The following is a 20,067-nucleotide window of genomic DNA, read 5'->3' as shown; positions in this document are numbered from 1 at the left end:
CGCTGCTGCAGCATTTCTAACGTCCCGCAGACGCCCGCAGCCCTCCTGGGTGCAGACGGCGCTGGGAGCCCAGGCGTCAGCCCGCAGCTCAGGCACGCGAGGATGCCCAGCGCAGAGCAAAGCCAGCTTTTGTTCCAGGTTTTTCCCCTCCTTCTCCTCCATCCTGGCACACCAAAGCTGCCCCAGGCTGCGGGACCCGGGCTGGGAGGCCGCGTCCGGCACAGCGCAGAGCTGCAGCCCGTGCCCACCACGGGGACACCATCCCAGTGCCCCTCCCCACCAGCTCACCACGTCCAGGCTTGCTTGTGGGGCACGGAGTACTTCTCCATGATGGCCGTGAGACGGAGCAGGGAGCACTTCTGGAGCAGGTTGAGCTGGGCAGAGGACTGGCGGTTGATCTCCAGCGAGGCAGAGTTCAGGCTGGGCCGGTGCGAGTTCTGGAAACTGTGCCAGCGCAGCTTTCTGCGGGGAAGGCTGGCAGTGAGAGCTGGCGAGCCCGGCGAAGGGCCCTTCCCTGCCCCACGGCACCCGCTGCTCCGGGGGAAGGTGCGGGCACCACGGGATCCCAGCGCCAGCCCCGGTGCTGCGAGCGCTGCTGCCTCCCGTGTGTGCTCACAAACCAGTGTGGGAGGCTGCCAGGGAGAGCATGAGGCGTTTTCCCGGCCTCAGAGGACGGCTCCCTGCCCCAGGCTCCCCTGCATCCTCTCCCTCGCGCTCCAGGCTCCCTGCGCCTGCCCAGCGCCCAAGCGCTCTGCTGGGCTGCAGCCCTGCCCGGAGACCTGGCGAGAGCTCGGAAGCTCGAGGTGACACACGCCTGCAGGACCACCACGCAGCGGTGCCACGTCAAAGGGGACGTCTCCAGCGCCCGCTCTCTCACACAGAAAATACACCCCAACAAGGCAGAGCTCTCGTGGGGGCCTGCCAAAACCCTTCCCAACCCCGTGCTGCTCCGGTGCGGCTCCCGCCCAGCTGCCCCAGTGCATCCCGCAGCCCAGAAGGGCACAAGGGACCTTCCCAGCTGACAAAAAGCCCCACTCCTCTAGAACCCCTCCATGCCCGCCGGCCTGCACATCACCCTCCAGCATCAGCCTAGCGGGGGTAGAAAAGTCACAGAGTTCAGCAATAGCTGGAGTTTGGGGCCCCTCACACCCAGCAGGACACTGAGGGGCTGGAGCGTGGCCAGAGCAGGGCAGCCAGGCTGGGGAGGGGGCTGGAGAACAAGAACTGTGGGGAGCGGCTGAGGGAGCTGGGGCTGCTCAGGCTGGAGAAGAGAAGGCTGAGGGGAGACCTTCTCGCTCTCTGCAGCTCCCTCACAGGAGGGGGCAGGGAGGGGGGGTTGGGCTCTGCTCCCCAGGAACCAGCGACAGGACGAGAGGCGATGGCCTCAAGCTGCATCAGGGGAGGTTCAGATCAGATATTGGGAGAAATTTCTTTACTGAAAGAGGGGTCAGGCATCGGATCAGGCTGGCCAGGGCAGTGGGGGAGTCACCGTCCCTGGAGGTGCTCAAAAAAACGTGTAGATGTGGCACTTGGGGACGTGGTTTAGCAGGCGTGGTGGGGTTGGGGTGAGGGTTGGGCTTTACGATCTTAGAGGTCTTCTCCAACCTTAACGATTCTACGATTCCTCGGGAAAGCACAAGGGAGCAGCAGCAGGCTGGGAGCAAGCGCCTCCCTCATTTAGCCCCGCGATTAGTGACTGCAGAGCCGTCTAATTACGGGTCTGTGCAGGCACAGAGGCCGCAGGCTGCCCAGAACGGGCAGCGGCAGCAGGGCCGGCACCGCCAGCGCGCACCCGCAACCCGCGCTGCCCGCACGGCACGCAGGGCCGCTGCCCGCATGGCACCCAGGGCCGCTGCCCACATGGCACCCAGGGCCGCTGCCCGCCCCGCACCCAGGGCCGCCGCACCAGCACCGCGCCCGCTCCTGCTGCCAGGGAAAGGGCCACCACCCTCCCGGGACGCAGGGACCCCAGCACCCACCGCCCGCGGCTGCCGCTCCCCAGGCCGCGCAGCCCCGCTGCAGGAGCACCCGCGGGACGGGGCTGCGGTGGTCCTCTGGCCGGCGGCTCGGCGGCAGCTCCGGCAGCAGCGGAGGGAGGAGGACACAGCCCCAGCCCCAGCCCCAGCCCGCGCTTACCTGCAGGGCCTGGTGAGCGACGCTCCCACCCCCGAGTCCCGGCGCTCCCGCATCTCCATGTCTTCAGCCTCGTTGAGGGAGTTGCCCGTGCTGTCAAAGTCGCTGGCAGAGGTGCCGACGTCCGACATGGACCGCTCTTCGAAGTGCAGGTTGGAGGGCTCCCCTCCCGAGTCCGACTCCTCCTCCTCCTCGCCGCCCCCCTCCCCAGCCAGGTCGGGGGAGATGGCTTTATACCAGAGCTCCACCTTCTGCTGCAGCCCCCACATGTGCTGCAGGATGTCGTCGAGGTTCTCGTAGGTCACCTCCTCGTCCTCCTTGCAGAAATCCTCGCTGCTGCCGAACTCCGGCACGTTGTCGTAGACGCTGACCCGGCTGCCCAGGGAGCTGCAGGAGCCGCGGCGGCAGGCGAAGCCCCGCGGGGAGGACGAGCCCTCCACGCTGCTGCTGCTGCCGCCGCCTCCCGCCAGCCCGACGGGCGCGTTCCCCGATTTCCAGTGGGCCAGGGCGCTGCCGCCCAAGGGACACAAACTCTCGATGGAGAGGGATTTGGGGAAGGTGCCCGGCTTGTGGTCCCGGGGGATGTAGACCAAGCAGTCCCCGCGGCGCACCCGCCGGTGCTGGCAGTCTCCAGCAGCCCAGTCGCCGCCGGCTGTCACGGCCGTGTCGCAGTCCTCCAGGTAGACTCCGCTGCACTTTGGGTCAGAGCTCACCTTGCCCCCGCCTGAGCCCAGCAAGCGGTTAGTCCTGTACGACACCGAGAAGAAGTGCTTTTTGCCATGGAAAGAGGCAGATGTCCCTCTTTTAGAGGAGTTGGCCTTGGTGGCTGCAAGGCCCCTGCTGCTCTTCAAGGAGCCCCATCCCGGTGCGGCCGTGACGCCGCCCTGCGGGGCCACCTGCTCGTCCGGGCCGGCTTTCTCTTTGTCCTTCCTCCGGAGGGACTCGATCCTCTTCAGGAAGCTGCGAGACCGTCGCTTCTTCAGCTTCTCCTTGGAGCCCTCGCCGTGGCTCGAGGGCTGCCCCGGCAAGGAGCGCTCGCTCGGGCTGCGGCTGGAGGCGGCGATGGCGGCGGCGGGGCGGCTGGGGGACGGGGCGGCGGGCGGCGGGGCCCCGACGCCCAGCGTGCTGCCGCTGCTGCGCAGGGACGCGGCCTCCGGGTTGGTGCTGAGGTCTGTGAGGACGCTCTCGCAGCTGGACGCCAACGGCATGGTGGAGCTCAGCACCTCAGAGCCCCGGGAGAGGACGTCGACGGAGCCCACCCGCGACCACCTCTTGCTGTCCCTCTGAAAAGCCCACCGGTCGCTGATGGCGCACAGGTCTTCCTCCTCGGAGTCTTCATTCTGCGGGCGGTCGACAACAGGGGACAGGCAACCAGTCAGAGTCACAGCGGGTCAGCGCGTCCCCCAGCCCTGCTCTCCTGGGAGAAGCACCCCAGCAACGGGCACAGCCCCCAGCAACGGGCACAGCCCCCAGCACGGCCCCTTAAGCCCCCCCCCGGTCCCCTTTGGCATCGGAGGGCTCCAGGAGCCAGCAGGCATCGCTCTGCCATGCCCGAGGGCCAGGCTGCGCCGGGAAGGGAAGGTGCTGCTCCCAGGCTACCCCCTGTGGCAGCCGGGACGTCCCCGCGGAGCTCCCGGCGGACCCCCGGCCACGCAGGGCAGCGCAGCGAGGGCCGCAGGGCAGCGCCCCGTCCCGAGCCAGAACAAGGGCAGCCAGAAGAAGCAGGGGTACTCCCCAGTAATGATTTCCATACACTAAACACCAAGCTGGCGTGCATCTTACATGTATTATTCATTAAGGGAAATAGAAAAGGCTTCGTTATTAACACGCCAATATTAATTGTTGTGAGTGGAGCTGCCGGGGGTCTCGGCCGCCCGGCTCGGCAGGGCCCCGGAGGGGGATGCTGCGGGCACAGCCCTGCACAGCCCACCACGGCTGTCCCCCCATGGCCGTAACAGCTCCTGCCAGCCCCTCGGCGAGGTGCGGGGGCACAGGGCAGGCACAGGCGCCCGAGCATTCAGCCAGGCACCTCCGGGCCGTGCCTGTGACACAAGCAAACAGCAGCGCCAGGCACCGCTCTGCGCACCGGTGTCCTTACTGAACGCGGGACGGCTGCCCCACCGGCGCACACCCATTCCCCCACGGCCCTCGGCCCCTCACCGGCCCTTGAACACCCAGGAATTACCTGTTTACGCTGAAAGTGGACTTCCAGCTTCATGGAGGCGCATGTGTTCAGGGTCATCAGCCTCCTGCGAGAAACCAAGCTAAGCTTTACCCCAGCCTGGCCCCTGCTGCGGCCGCAGCGCTCGCTTTCTCTTTTTTTCCTGTTCCTGTCTCAGCGCCCTCGCTGTGCGCTGTCACCCGTCACCCAGCAGCCGCGGCCCCGGGGACCCGAGGGACACGCGGAGCCCGGCGCAGCTCTCAGCCTGCTCCCAGGGGAGCAGCACCCCCAGCCGCAGCCCTGCCCGCAGAGCCCTGCAGCACCCCGCACCTCGCCCCCCGCCCCGGCACCCTGTCACGTGCGCCGCAGGCACCGCAGCCAAGGGGCGAAACCGCGCCAGCGGCACCAGCCCTTGGTCGTGTGCCAGCGGGGATTCTGCAAGCGCAGCCCATCGGAGCGGCACTCCGCTCCCCCGCGCAGGCACCGGGACGGCCCGGCCGTGCCTGAACGCCTACAGCCGCCCCAGCGCTCCGGGTGGGCTCTCCCACCGCCGCGGCACCACGGGACGCCCATCTCCCACCACCACAGCACCAAAGATTGCACGTCTCCCACCACCACGGCATCACAGGACAGCCGTCTCCCACCGCCCACGGCATCACGGGACACCCATGTCCCGCCACTGCGGCATCACAGGACACCCATCTCCCATGGCCACGGCACCAGGGGACCACGGGACACCCATCTCCCACTACTGCAGCACCACAGGACGCCCATCTCCCACCACCACAGCACCACAGGACACCCTTCTCCCACCACCACGGCATCACGGGACACCCTTCTCCCACCACCACGGCATCACGGGACACCCTTCTCCCACTACTGCAGCACCACAGGACGCCCATCTCCCACCACCACAGCACCACGGGACACACTTCTCCCATGGCCACAGCACCAGGGGAACACGGGACGCCCATCTCCCACCACCACCTCACCACGGGACACCCATCTCCCACCACCGCAGCACCACGGGACGCCCATCTCCCACCACCGCAGCACCATGGGACTCCCATCTCCCACCACCACAGCACCACGGGACGCCCATCTCCCACCACCGCAGCACCACGGGACACCCATCTCCCATGGCCACAGCACCTCCCGAGCCGTGCTTGCCGGGCACCCCCGCTCCCTGCCCCCGCGGGGGGTTTCTCCTGGCTGGCGAGCCGGCCCCACCGAGGGCTGTGGGGCAGCCGTGACCCCCACCCCCTGCCCCAGGGCTGCCGGGGCCGTTTCTGCTGTGCAAACCCCCGGTGAGCCTGGGGCACCCGCGCCCTCGGGGCAGGGCTGGCCCCCAGCCCGGCCTCCACCCTTCCCTCGCCCACAGCTTCAAGTCCTGGGGATTTTTCGTTACAGAAGTGGAGGAATCTCCAGTTAATTCACTTTAATTAGCGCCTTCATGAACGCTGCTGCAAGCACTTCTGTTCCAGTGTGCAAGCACCTCGTCCGCGCAGCCAGAACACAAACCTCAGGGACACTTCACCGAAAACTTGAGTAACGCCCCTGTGCAACCCCCTGCCCGAGAGCGCGGCCCCGCAGTGCGTCCTGCGCAGGAGGAAACCACAGATCACGGATCACACACTGGCTGAGGTCGAAGGGACCTCTGGAGATCACCCAGTCCAACCCCTTCCTCAGGCAGGGTCACCTCTCTTTTCTGAAGTCTGGCAGAGGGAGCGAGAAGGGGGCACACACGTGTTAGGGGGGGAGAGAACAGGTCCAGGGGACTCACTTCATTGCATTTTCCAGGGTCCTTCTAGACCTTTTTGTTAGCCAAGTGCTGCAAGGGGCCACCTCAGGGACCCGCAGCACGGGGGGCCAGGGACATTCCCGCCCCGCACGGCCCACCCGGCAGCACCGGTCCAGCGACTGGGCAGGGGTGACCTGCCCCGGGTTACCAGAGCAAAACCATCTCAGCAGCTCCTGCAGCCAGCCAGGCGAGGACAAGAGGACCTGAAAACTCAGACAGGGCGGGACGGTCAGAGACCTGTCATCACCCCACACCCCGCTGCCACAGAATCACAGAATCACAGAATAGTAGGGGTTGGAAGGGACCTCTGTGGGTCATCTAGTCCAACCCTCCTGCTGAAGCAGGGTCACCTACAGCAGGCTGCACAGCACCGCGTCCAGGTGGGTCTTGAATATCTCCACAGAAGGAGACTCCACAACCTCCCTGGGCAGCCTGGGCCAGGGCTCCGTCACCCTCAGAGGGAAGAAGTTCTTCCTCATGTTCAGACGGAACTTCCTGTGCCTCAGTTTGTGCCCGTTGCCCCTTGTCCTGTCACTGGGCACCACTGAAAAGAGCTTGGCCCCATCCTCCTGACACCCACCCTGCAGATATTTATCAGCATTTATTAGGTCCCCTCGCAGCCTTCTCTTCTCCAGGCTGAACAAGCCCAGCTCCCTCAGCCTCTCCTCGTAAGGGAGATGCTCCAGTCCCCTCCTCATCCTCGTAGCCCTCCGCTGGACTCTCTCCATTAGCTCCTCATCTTTCTTGAACTGGGGAGCCCAGAACTGGACAAGCCACCACCAGGAGGGACAACCAGGAGCTCGCCCGGCACCCGGGAAGCGGCGCCGGGGATCCCCTCCCGCCCAGCACAGCGGCCTCCCTCTTGGGAAAACCAGTACCAGACCGTTCTCCCAGCCCTGCTCCGCTCCGCCCGCAGCGGCGGTGCGGGAGGCACGGCGAGCGGCAGCGCCCGTTTCTCGGCGTGGAGTCAGCGCAGGGGCGCGGGCACCATGATGGGGCCCAAAAGCCAAACCGGGGCTGAGTCACCGCGTGGCAGTGCGACACACGGCCGGTCCGGACAGACAGACTGCCTGGACCGACGGACGCTGCGGTGGGCGGGGGTCCCTCCTGTCAGGTGCCTGCTCACGCTGGCAGCACTGGGAGCGTTCCCCGCCCCAAAACGCGCTGCCTCCCCGCAGCAGCACAGCCGGCGGCTTCTCCCCGAGCTATTTCCAGCTCTGCTGCCGCACGGCGCAGCGTGTCCCGGTGGGAAACGCGCGGCACGGCCGCGCTGCCAGGCACCGGACGACGACCGTCACACGCAGCCAGCGAGCGCTCGCGGACGCGGCAACCCTCGGCGGAGCGGCCGTTCCAGGGCAGAGGAGGGACCGCCCGGCACAGATTCCACCCGCGCAAAGCACGCCACGGCGCCCACCGACAGCTCCGAACCGCCGCCGCCAGCACCCACGGCCCCTGACGCCCGCACGAAGCGCGAGCTGGCAGCGTGCGACTGCCACGGAGCGCCTCGCGCCGCGGCACGGCAGCCGGCACGCGCCTGGTGACCGCGTGGAACTCCGTCCACGGACACGACTTCACCCACAGGCGCTGCGACCTGAACGCGCCTGACGCCAACGAGACCCCTCCGCTCTGACGCAGAGACGTGGCTCCCGAACTCTGTTCTGCTCTCAGAGACATTGTGAAGCACCCCCGCAAAATAAAGCAACGCGAAACGCGCCCGGGGAGACACGGCTGCCCCCCGGGGACCGCAGCCCGCGGCAGCCACCCAGGGCGGCCGGCGCGGGAGGGGAGAGCCTGGGCTGCGGGAGCAGAGCCGCCTCTCTCTTGGCACCTCTGCTCATCAGCAGTTCAGCCCTGACCGATCCATTTCTAATCGAGCTCTCCAGGCCAGAGTTTCCCAAGCACGAAATTAAAACACAGCCCGAAAGCCACAGGAAGGGAAGAATTATTCCTGGGAAACGTTTCCCTTCTCCAGGAGCTCTGTATGTTCAAAACAAAAACCGCTGCCGTTTCCCTGGCACCACCAACAGCCAGCAACGCCTTCTGATCCGAACGCCGAACGCCTCCAGCGACGCCTCCCGCTTCGAACGACCGAGGCAGCCAAAGCCCTGGTCGCGGAGGGACCGGCAGCGCCCGAGCGGGCTGCGAGGCGGGCACCCCACAGCGCCCGGGCAGCCGCCCTGAGCCCTCGCCCGGGGCACGGCCTCGCGCGTGGGGAAGGGGGGTGCGGGAGCGTTACCTGCACAGGGATTTGAGGGAGTCCTGGTCCAGGAAGCTGTGGTCCCTCTTCACAGCGCCGATGTCGAGAGGGAACAAGGAGTCTGGGGAGGCAAGCCAGAGGAGAATCAGCGGCCGCTGCCGAGCCAGTGGCTCCACCAAGCACAAGGGCCAGCGGCGAGCGTGGGAGGAGGGAGATGCTGCGAGCAGCAGGAGGAGGAGAGACGCCGAGGATGGGGAGCTGGGGAAGCGGGAGAGCAGCGGAGGGGAAAGGCGTGGGAGGCTTCTGGGCCATGAGTACGAGTCGGAAGCAGCCGGGAAGGCCGGGGCACCGCATTGTCACCGGGAGCTGCCACCCATGACGGCTGCGGGAGGGGAGCCTACCGGGAGGGACGGCAGCTCTCCGCAGGCACGACTTGACCCGGCCTCCTGGCAGCGGATGCTCCCGAGGGACCACTTTTTGCCCACAGGTCCAGGAGGCAGCCAGCAAGGAGCCAGACACAGAGGGGGCTGGCATGGAGGGGCCGGGGATGCCCTGGTGCTGAGCGCAAGCCAAGTACAGAGCTGGGAGCGATGAACCAGGCAGAGGAGAGGGGGGAAATCAGCCCCAGCAGCCCGGGAGCAGGGGGGCTTGCGGCAGCCCAGGTGCTGGGAGGGGATCAGCGCCATGCAGCAGATACCCCTGGCATCGCCTCCTCGGCAGAGCGCTTCCCCCTCGCAGGACAGACAACCCGGTCACTGCGCCGGGGACCCTGGCATGCCCAGGACAGTCAAAGCCCACGGGAAAGGCTCCTGCTGGGCTGGGGTGCTGGGCTGGCTTCAGCACCCGACGAGGTGAGCTGACTCTGAAGCAAAGAGCAGCCCTTCGCAGCACCCACGAGGGCAGCCCCGCACAGCTCTGCTCCCAGCTGAGCACATCTGGAGCCCACGCGCGGCAGGGACCCCCTCGGCACCTCGTGGTGGTTTCTGGGGAGCGGCCCCCTCCCCCTCCAGGAGACATCCTGCTGCCCCAGAAGGCAACACCTTACACATGCACCGACTGCTCATCAGTGAGTCCCCGCTCCCACCCATCCCCAGCACCAAGCCAGCCTCTCGCTCCCCTGGGGAGGGCTGGGAGCGGCTGAGAGGCCTCCCAAGGGCAAGACCGCCGCACCAGTATGGCCGTGCAGTAGGCGCAGCATCCCATTCGGTCCCCCCCAACGCCTCACAGGCCGTGGGCCGGGTCTCCACGGGCAGACACGCTCGCTGGCCTCAGGGCAGGAGCTGGAGCGGCACCCGGGGGGGTCCACGCCTGGGGGCTTTGGGCAGGGCTCTTCCCAGGAAAGCGAGGGGAGGGTGGCGAGGTGCCCAAGGGCCTCCATCCAGCTCCCCGCTCATCGCCGCGCACCCAGAGACAGCTCTGCTGGGCCCAGCTACGCAGGACCCGGACCATTAACCACAACTGTCTAAGCCCAGCTGTTCATGAAGCCATCGAGCGCAATTACCAAGGGGACACCGAGCCCTGCCAGCTGGGGAGAAAAACAGAGTGAAACACTCGGAGGATGTGGAAAGTTTTGCTCAGCGAGGCTGGAAAAAGGGCTGGTTTATTCATAGACTGCAGCACCCAGCGCTTCGCCGCCCCGGGCTGCAAGCGCTGCCGGGGGCCGACACCTGGGCCTGGGTCTCCCCGCAGGAACCCGCCGGCCCGTGCACGTGGCTCTGCGAGGAGCTGCCCCCTAAAATAGAAACCAGAGGCGAACAGGCAGCCTGGAAAGCCATCAGCCGGGGGGCTGGAGCGTGGCTCCGGCGCACGTGTTGCGGGGGGCAGTGGAAGTGCCCGGCCGAACAATAGCCATGGCGGCAGCCCGCCGGAGAGCCGGCTTCCCGCGATTGTCCCGGCCAGCCGGGGCCGGCTGCAGCACCGCTCCCCGGCACCGTCCCCCCGGCAGGGACCAGCCACGGGTCTGCAGCAAGCACAGCCGAGCCGGAGGCGAGACGCAGCAGCAGAGCCGCCCCGCCAGCCGCCCGCGGGTGCGTGGCAGCGGAGCTGGGACAGGGTCCATCGCGGGGGTCTGCCCACCCCCGCGCCCTGTGAGCCGTGTGGCTTGGGGACCCAGCCTGCTCCGGGCTCGGCTTGCTGTGCGCTGGGGAAGCGCAGAGCTTGCTGCCGGACAGCGTGTCGGGGCAGGGCAGGAGCCGGCGGGACGTGTCGGGGAGGAGGAACCGCTCGCTCTCCACGTTACCTGCGCCGGCTGCCGCTGCGCTCCCACCCACCGCAAACACTCACGGAGCGACCTGGAGCCCACGGCTCTCCAAAGCCCGCCTGCCCTCGGCCTCAGCAGCCGCCCCGGGGACTCGTCGCAGCCCTGCCCGAAGGGGGAAAGTTCAGGAGTGCAGAGAAGTTAGCAGCACGGCTGGCTCTCCAGGCCGTGGCCAGGTCCGAGGGCTTGACGTTTTAACACATGACCGTGTAATTAGTAAACAACCCTCTCCATCCTCTCCTCTCCGCAGCGCGTTGGGAGCTCTCCCCGCAGCCACTCGTGGTGTTCGGTCGAGACACAGGGCGTGAGCCCCGGCTCAGGGCAGGGGCCGGGACCCGCAGGCTCTCACCTTCGTACAGCTGGGCATACTGAGGGAACCCCGCCGCCCGCAGCCAGTCGCAGGCTTTCTTGGCTTCAGTTTCTGCAAGAAAGCAAAGAACCAGCCTGAGCATCCCTCCGTGGAGCTGCAGCCCGCTCCCCCCGCGCCAGCAGCCCCCGAGCCCGCGTTTCACGTGCCCAGAGCAAGGAAAGGGCCGGCGGCAGAACGGGGCGCGGGGAGCCGGGGCCGTGCCGGCGGGCAGCGATGCCCGTGCGCAGAGGGGTCTCTGCCCCAGGGAGCAGCAACTGCTCGGCTTTAGCCTCCCCGCTAGCACAAGGCCAGGAGGAGGAGGTAACACGAGAGTGACAGGGCCACGAGACACAATCTGAACCTCCCAGCGAAACATTTCATCCCCGAACCCACCAAACCAAACACAGCGCTTTGCCAGGCAAGAGAGGAAGACATTTGTTTTTAATAATTAGTTCAGAGCTCATCAAAGCTTAGGGCTGGTCATTTTTGCAAGCGTCCTCCAGCAAAGCCTGCCAAAGCAACCTTTCCTTCTCCTCCCTCCTTCCCACCGCCCCGGACCACCCCCCACCTCCTCTTTCAAGCTGACGTCCGCGCTGGCCGGCACCAAAACCCGGACGGTTTTCCACCGCCCTGCCTGGCCGTTCCCATCCCTCGCGTGCGGTTCAGCTATCGCCTGGATGAGCCCGTCCAGCCGCCAGCACTATTTTCTGGGAAATTTCTCAAATTTGCACAACTTGGGAGAAAACAGCCCAAAGCTGACGCAGCCAAGGCAAGCTGCTGCCTGGTGTCGGCGGCCCGTCGGTCTGCGGAGATTTATCCTTCTGAGGGTGACAAACATTTGACCTCAAGCGCAGAAAACGCGACGGCAGTTCCAGGGTCTCGCCCGCCCCTCTCGCAGGCACCACCCAGCACAGACTGGGCTGAGGCCGGGTCCACCCAGCGCGGACCGCAGCGAAACCCCCCGGTTTCATCACCACCCACCAGCAGCCGCAGCTGAGAGCTCCAGCCCAGGAGTTCAGTGAAGGACAGGACCCAGCCAAAACCCTGGACCCAAATACTTCAGAAGTTTTGGGAAGAAGTTTTGGAATAAGCATCTGCATTTGGGTCCAAACCGTGCAGCTGTCCTTAACCGTGCCACGAGCCCGGCCAAAACCCCGGGGCTGACCCCTCCTGCCCTCAGCCGGGCTCAAACCCAGTAACCCCAGCGGGGACCTCAACCCCGGCGCTCGACCGGGTGAGCCCAGTCCCCGGGAGCACCGCATCCCCCCCACGCAGCCCGGCACCCCGCCGGGACCGGAGCCCTGCGGCTGCGCTGCCCAGCCAGGAGGGCACCAGGACCCCCAGAAGGGTCTTCAGCCACGGCAGCTCCGGAGAGCAGACCCCTCCTCTCACATCCGCAGGGCGGGCAGGGTCCAAGGACGGACACTTCCCACAGCCCCCCCGGCCAGCAGACCTGCCAGACCCCCTCCTGCTCTGCTCCTCTTCGCTCACAACGGAGTCACCAGCCACGGGGCTGTGGTGGCCAGGGGCTGCGGCCCAGGGTGCACCCAGCCAAGGACAGGAACACCAGCCCCCAGCCCGCTCCTGCCCCGGGACGTCCCGACCCCCCGTAGCCCACTGCCCCCAGGGAGGGACGGGGCTGGGGTCCCCCCGGAGAGGACAGCGGAGGGAAGGGCAGCCCGAAGCAGAGCTGCGTGCCGAACTTACCCCCGACGGCGGACGGGCTGAACCGGCAGAAGAGCACGGCCGGGGCAGGAGGGCACGGCCGGGGCAGGAGGGCACGGCCGGGGCCCGGGGACGCACGGCAGCCGCGGCCGAGCCGGCGTGGCCGGGGGCCAGGGCTGCAGCCGCAGCAGAGGGTCCCGCGCAGGGCTCTGAGCAGGAACGCGGGCTCTGAGCGCATTTCCTTCCCCTTCCTCCCCGCCGCCCCTTCCCAGCGCGGGGGCTGCGCGGGGGGCGAGGGGCCCCGCACCTCTGCTCGCCCCGCTCGGGAGCCGGGTCCCAGGCCTCGCCGGCGGCAGCGAGTCCCGCGTCCCCGCACGGCGGGGACCAAACCCTGCAGGGGCAGCGCGGGGGGCTCGGCCCCTGGCAGCCGGGAGCCCTCCCCACCTCGACGCGCTGGCACAGAAGAGGTTCCCAAGCGTCCCTGTCCCGGAGGGAGCTGGCGGCCAGCTTCCTCCTCCCGCCGCCCTTCCCACGGACGTGCGTTCCCAGGGAAGCGCAGGAAAGCCGGCGGCAAGCGCTGCCGCCCAGCACCGCTGCCTCAAGCCGGGCAGAGCCGTGCTGAGCTGGGAAGCTGCCATGGAGAGGGGTTTCCAACAGCGCTGCGTCTCCAGACGGGTGGATTCTCTGATGTCTCCTTGCACTCTACACCCACCCCTCACAGGGCTGGGAACAGGGTCTCCTTGCCTCCCCTGGTCAGCAAACGATTTTCCCCAGCTTGTAGCAACTCGGTATCTCTGCGACCTGCAGTGTAAATGGCGGAAATGATCCCATTCGAGTGGTACTGCGGGAGGAGCAGGCACGCAGGCACCGGCAGACAGGCACACAAACACGCACGGAGCCCGCGCTTCCCTGCGAAACGAGAGGACAGACCCCACGAAGCCGCCTTCCCACCCCCCAGGACCCAGCCTCGTGGAGCCCCAGCACGGCCGGTGCTCGGGCTCCCGCTGCCGCAGAGCCGGTCTGCAGCCGCGCTGTGCCAGCCACGCTCCCCCCGGCACCTCACGGCTCCTCGCCCCATGCCAAGGAGCTGACGACGGTGGGACACAACCAGACGGCAGCGCTTGCACCCCGGCCGTCACAGAGGTCTGCGGCAGGAGGACAGGGGCTGGCCGGTATTTTCGGCTGGGTTTCCTAAGCAGACGTGTGCAAGCCTGCTCTGCCTGCACCTCGGCATCACCCAGCTGTCAGTACCACCACCAACCCGCCAGCCACCCTCACCCCCACCTGGGAGCAGCGCAGACACACGCACACAAACCTGCCAACCGGTGTCACGAATGCGGACGGGGAAGGCAGGTGAGCGGCCCCGCTACGTCTCCCACTGCAGAGGAAGCTCTCTGTGGGAGACGAGCCCTCGGTAAGCACCTGGACCTCCCCATGGGGGGGAACCAGCACCCACGCACTCACTGCAAAAACCTCCTGACGGCGCACAGCCCTTACGAGCCACCAGAGAATCCCCTACAGGCAAAGCCTCTGCCCTTGTGCGGCAGCTGCTGAGGCTGGACGGCGTTTCCCAAGGAAAGGCACCCACAGCCGCTCTCCCCATCTGATCCTGACCAGGGGCTCAGGCTGTGCCACCGTGGTCCCTCGGGGACGCCCCGAGCGGGCCCGGCGCGGGCAGCTCCACCAGCCTGGCAAAGTGGCGTGGGGTCGGAGGGCACGGCGGGCGGGCGTCCCCCCCCAGACTGCGAACCCAGACCCCCCAGCACCTCCCAGCACGCCGGGGCGAGGGCAGAAAGCAAAACCGAAGGCAGAGAAGAGGCCCTCGTTTTGCTACTGAAAGTGGAAGAAAAGGATGAAAACCAACACAAAAGAGCGAAAAAAGGACAAGCTTCCCCCGGCCGTGCTCGCACAGTCACCGCACCGCGGCATCTCCCCGCACGTGACCCGCCGGCGGGGCAGCACCGCGGTCCGCGCCGGGTCCGACGGGAGCAGCTCCCGGCTGTGGGGTGCTGGGAGCCCTGCACCTCTCCCTCGAGCGCTTCTGGGGCCACAGCCACCCCGGCCCCGGCGCGGACGGGGAGCAGCCCGGGAGACGCAATAAAAGCCCCCACACGGGTGAGCTGGAATGAGCTGGAACACCGGAGGCAAACGCAGTCACAGGCAGGAAAGCCACTTCCCAGAAGCCCGGCTCCGCACTTTCGCTTTAGAAATCAGAAATAAAAAACGAGAAGTCACACCACAAGCTCCCGGCTCCTCGCAGCGAGTTTCCAAATTCCCCATAAAAAGCCCCACACGGCCAACTAGCGTGTGAAAAGAAAACCGCGTCGTGAAATCGCCCCTGCGTTACCTAACGGAAAGCCGTGACAGCAGCTGCCCGGCCGCCGCGGCGGGAGCTCCTTTTCCTCTTCTCCTCGCTGTGCTTTCTTTCCACCCCGCCTTAAAATAAACCGTTGCCTACAACAGTGACGATGCAGCAGCGGAGCTCAGCTTCCCTTCCCACTCTGTAAACAGAAGCACTCGCCTGCTTTTTACAGGAACGACAGAAGATGTTCTAACCCAGGGGTAGGGGTCTTTACTGCTTAAAAAAGTGAGGATCCGAAACAACGGTTCCGCAGGGGAAACGCGTACCCTCCTGCCGCTGGGGCATGGCCGGCGCGCGTGAAGTCCAAGGGGAATTAACTCGGTCTGCGGCGCCCAGCGCAGCGCTCACGGAAATCCGCGTCGCCCTCTGAGCGGGGCATCACCCCCACACCCCGGGGGGCAACGCCGGCGCCCTCCGAGCTGACCGAGGGCACCCCAGCGTGCTCGGGAGAGGGGCCAGAGCCTCGCGGCGCCGGGCTCGCTGCCCACACCGACCCGGGCTTTCGGGGCAGCAGAGGCACGCCGAGTTTCACACGGCCACGGGCATCCCCTGTCCGCGCGCGGCACCGATAAACGCCAGTTCTCTGCTCCCAGCCCGGCCAGCTCCCAGCCCGGCCAGCAAACCGCAGAGATTTCAAAGCCGCCAGCGCGGACAGGGCAGGCAGATAGGAACGAGACGCGTGGCTGGACGCTCTCCCAGATGCAGCGGGTTTCCATAATTAACCTCCACGCAGTAAACAGGTCTCACAAGTTTTGGGAAGCGCTCCTTGCTGCGTCGCCAACAAGGAACTGTTCAGATGCCTCTGCCACCTCCAGCCCCAGCATGTCCCATCTGCTCCCGGAGCCCACCGCCGCCCCGTCCATGTCCCAGACAGCCGCTGCGTCGGGCACACGGACACGAGGGACATCCGGGGTAAAAGCGACCTTGGAGGGAGCACGGAAGTCGCTGGGCAGTGTCTGCGTGGGTGTCGGGACCTGAAACCGGCTGGCACAACCTGGGCAAGAAGCCCCCGGCCGCCCACGGGGCAGGGAGACCAGAGCCGCTGGGTTTCTGGACCACCCCAAGCTCCCCCGTGCCCAGCTGCCCTCCAGCCCTCCCTCCCCTCCCCACCGCCCCGGGCAGTACCCGGCTTGGGCAGACGCTCGCAGCCATCCCGCCCCGTGCCCCGGACGGCGGCGGGGCCGGAGACCCCAGCCGGGCAGCAGCTCCTGGCCAGGACAGCGGAGAGGAAGGCAGGGCCCTGGCACACCGGGCAGACGGCTGCTCGACTGCCAAAGCCAAGCAACGAAAGAGGCCCCACTCGCGGGTGCCCCCCAGCCCGGGGCAGCACCGCAGCAGCCCCCCGGCGAGCGCTCCCCCCGCCTTATCTCTGCCCCGCTCGCGTCTCGGCGCGGCTCCAGGGTTGCACGTAACCACGGTTATCAACTGGACGCAACAGCTTTGGCTTCCTCTCCGGCCAACGAGCCTAACCGTGTCTCCAGCCTGTTTTCTTCTGCTCTAAAGGAAGTCCAGCCACGGCCCCCTGCACCCGAAGCAAGCACAGCCTCGTGCTTCGCGCTGCAGAAACGCGACTGCAGGAGCACGGCCTCGAGGAAGCCCCGGCAACGCCGGAGCTCGGCTCTGCACCACACCCGGCCAAAAGGCAGCTTCTCCCCTTCCCGGCTGGCACCCGCGACGGGAGCGGCACCCGACCCGCGCGGGGAACACCACCACGTCCACAGACAGCCCACCACATCAGCCCCAAACGAATGAGGCTTCATCATCCCTTGGCGAAACGCAAACGCATTTCTCACCTTCTCCACTTCAGACAGGGGAGGAAACTTCTCCTCTCCTGTCAGAATTCACCCCTCTGGGACAACACGGCCCAAGTCACCTCCAGAGCAGCAGCGAAGGGTCCCTTCCTCTCCTGGGGTCTTGTTTTCGACCCAGCAAGGCAGGGCTGGACAACCAGCACCCAGGCTCCAGCGGCACGGGGTGGGCAGAACCCAGCTGGGCTGGTGGCCATGCCGTCCGCTGGACGTGGCCGCAGGACACGGTGGGGTGGCAGAGACGGCCGAGCCGGGGTCCCCCGCAGGCAGGAGCAGGAGGTGAGCCTGTGGCCCGTGCCCTGGAGCTGGTGGCTGCTCCTCTCTGCAGTCCAGGTCGCAGGCAGCGCGGCAGGCTGGAGAAAGGCAGCTCTGGGTGTTCGCTACGGGGGTGTCCCACAGGACGTTACAGATGCCTGCTCCCCACAGGCACCTCCACTCCTCCGAGCCTCACAGCACCCTTGGCCACCGCAGGACGTGTCCTCCTGGCCCTCAGCTGCGGACTGCCCCAGCGGCACGAGGGCTGCGGCAGCTCAGGGGTTAAACGCCCCGCGCTGGAGTGCTGCAGCTGCAGAGCAGATGGCTGGTGGAACATGGGGATGGAAAGGGCACCCACAGGAACAGAAACAAAGGGCCAGGAAGGTGCAGACCCTGATCCGTCCTCCTTGCCTGCCCCACCTGCATTTCTGCAGCTGCTCTGGCCCCCGAGGAACAACTGACAGGGCTGGGGCCCGTCCCCTCCTGCGCCCGGGACCGCAGCAGCAAGTCCCCCTCGCACGGGAGGAGGGAGCCCAGCACAACCCTTGGTTTCATAGAACAGAATCATGGAAGCATTAAGGTTGGAAAAGACCTCCAAGATCATCAAATCCAGCCATGATTCCAACACCACCATGCCTGCTAAACCATGTCCCCAAGTGCCACATCTACACATTTTTGAACCCCTCCAGGGATGGGGACCCACCACCTCCCTGGGCAGCCTGGTCCAACGCCTGACCGCTCTGTTCCACCTCTGGAGAAGGCAGCAGCAAAGCAAGCTCAGGGGGGAGAGGGCCTCCAGCTCCAGCCCACCCCGCGCACCACCCCGAGAAGGTCCATCAGCTCGCCACTGCCTGGATCTGGACTGGGGGGGAAAACTTGCTGCCTTCTCTTTGGCACCAGTTACATTATTCCCTTCCCGGGTTTCAGGCTGGTGTTCACTCTGCCAGGCTGCCCGTACCTCTACAAACGCACATTTGACAGGGAGAAGCTCCCCGGTGAAGATGAACGTTAGGAAGAAGGTGCTTGGATGGCTGAAGCACCCAGCAGGAATGAGCGATGCCGGTAAGAGCGACCGCCCTGCAGCAGGGTCTGTCTGCGGGCCACGACGCTTTGCTGAGCGAAGAGACACCCCGGCACAGCCCTGACCGGCGGGAAGACAAAGATGGCTCTCCGTGGGGGATGGAAAGGTGGGGCTTTGCGGGTCCACCTGCGTTCCTCCATCCACACATTCATGCTCCAACAGCCCCGCGCCTGCAGCCAGCGAGCCACCGCTCACGGGGAGAAGGTCATCCTGCCCCTTCCAAACGCAACCACCGCGTGCACAGGGAGCGCTCCACCTGTGCTGGCACCCGCACGTGCACGTCTGCCGTGCCGGGGGCGGGGGGGTCTCTTTTCTGCCGCTGGAAACCCAGAAGAGAAGCGAGATAAAAAAAAACAGCTACTCAGATGCTGAAGAAAACTAATCCCCCTTGCCCATCCTGTGTCCCACCCTTTCCAAAACTGCGCTGCCGTTTTCCTGTTGCCCATCCCACGGGTCTCGCTTTGTTTGGACTAACGGACGCCGTCGCTCCGAGCGCAGCCAGCCGTGCCGGAGCTCCCCACCCGACGCCTCGGCAGCACCGGGACACGGCACCGCCGGCCGCTGCGGGTCCTGGCCCCGACGAGGGGGGCTGGCATCCTGCGCTGCTTCACGCGGCCAGCGGCAAGGGTCCGTTTCTCCGCTGCTCGGAAGAGCGCTGGGCCCGGCACCGACACAGCGACGCACCCGCAGCCTCCAGCAGCTCCGAGGTCCAAGTCCCGCCAGCCGCATCCCCGTGCTGCCGACACCGCACGCAGTGCCAGACCCGACGCAAGCCATCGCCGCAGGCCAAGCACAGGAACGACAAGAGTTCTGCTAAAAATCCACAACTGGCGGCAGCTCTCGCCTGTGCAGCGAGCCCTCAGCTCCGCGACGCAGCGTCTGCGGCGATGCACGCTCCCGTCTCCGGTCGATGCGACCTGCTGCCGTTTCTCTCCCGCACCACCTGCTTAGGAGCCATCCGCAGCTCCCACTCCAAAATCCAGGCATTAAGCAATAATTACTTGCTTAATGCACGAGGGAATTTCCTCCTACTTTTATGCATTTATTTAGAATAAACACTGGTGTGTGTTACCAGAGGAACCCCACGGAGCAGCACTCCCTCGTGGTCTTTCTGAGCTTTTCCCACGTGGTACAGAATTATAAAACCCACCCAGCTCCCAGCTGAGGAACGCACAGGCTGCTCCGGCCTTCGGCCAGAGTGCTGCGGGCCCCTGGGGACGGCCAGCCCAGCGCTGTCGCGCCCGGTCCGGCGGCTGCCCAAGCTGATGGCCAGGCACTGCCGCAGCCCCCGGGCAGAAACGTGTCCTTGCAGCAACAAACGGGCACTCAACTCCCAGCAGAAGCACAGAAGGTTGTTTTACAGCTCTTTTCTTCCCTTTCTAAAGGCTGAGATACAAAAATAAGCCAGAATCACGTATTTCTCCAGCTCGGTGCAACAATCCCCCTCCTCTTGCTGCCTCGCCAAGCCCCTGCTGCAGGCTCCGAGGCGTGACTCCGCAGCCACGTCCCGTCCCGCCGCAGCGCGCCCTCGACCCGCAGCCCGATGGCGTTTGCCGTGTGCGGGCTCTGAGGTGTGACTCCGCAGCCACCTCCCATCCCACCGCAGGTTCGTCTCTAGGGTGGCTCACTGGGTCCGCACGGCATCCCCCTCCGTGACAGGGACACCTCCCCACCATCTTCCTGAGAACGCTACAAACCAAGGTGTAAAACCAAAAAAAACCCAAACCCGACGCTTCTAAAAGCAGCCCAGCAACATTTCTCGTGAGAACGCCGGTCTGCGTTCGCTGGGGCAGGACTGTCCCCTGCCCGGGGATCTCTCCCACCGGAGACGCTCCGCAAGCAGCCACAGCCCCTCCTGCTGCGCCCAGCGCCCGGCAGCACAGCTCACCGCGCAGCTCTGGGGGTCACCCCGCTCCCCGCCCGCAGCCCCAAAACCCTCTGCCCCCCTCCCCGTGCCCTCCTCTCCTCTCACTTAGAACTGCTTTTACGTAAATCGGC

General features: G+C 66.4%; 1 protein-coding gene across 5 annotated transcripts in view; it reads right to left on the bottom strand.

Annotated features, from left to right (window-relative positions):
• STARD8 (StAR related lipid transfer domain containing 8) overlaps nt 1–20,067 on the bottom strand; it is a 63,695-nt gene that overhangs the window by 4,236 nt on the left and 39,392 nt on the right. For all 5 annotated transcript variants that reach the window (XM_075435527.1, XM_075435530.1, XM_075435529.1 and 2 more), the window contains 5 exons: nt 10,899–10,970; nt 8,332–8,413; nt 4,319–4,382; nt 2,137–3,473; nt 289–462 (listed from right to left, as the gene is read on the bottom strand). In XM_075435527.1, the coding sequence (XP_075291642.1) occupies nt 289–462; nt 2,137–3,473; nt 4,319–4,382; nt 8,332–8,413; nt 10,899–10,970 (1,729 nt within the window). The remainder of the gene's footprint in view (nt 1–288; nt 463–2,136; nt 3,474–4,318; nt 4,383–8,331; nt 8,414–10,898; nt 10,971–20,067) is intronic.

The sequence above is a fragment of the Opisthocomus hoazin genome, chromosome 14, assembly GCF_030867145.1.
Source record: "Opisthocomus hoazin isolate bOpiHoa1 chromosome 14, bOpiHoa1.hap1, whole genome shotgun sequence".
Classification (NCBI taxonomy): Eukaryota; Metazoa; Chordata; class Aves; order Opisthocomiformes; family Opisthocomidae; genus Opisthocomus; species Opisthocomus hoazin.
Note: the sequence above shows the minus strand (reverse complement) of the source record. Positions and strands in the feature narration are given on the sequence as shown.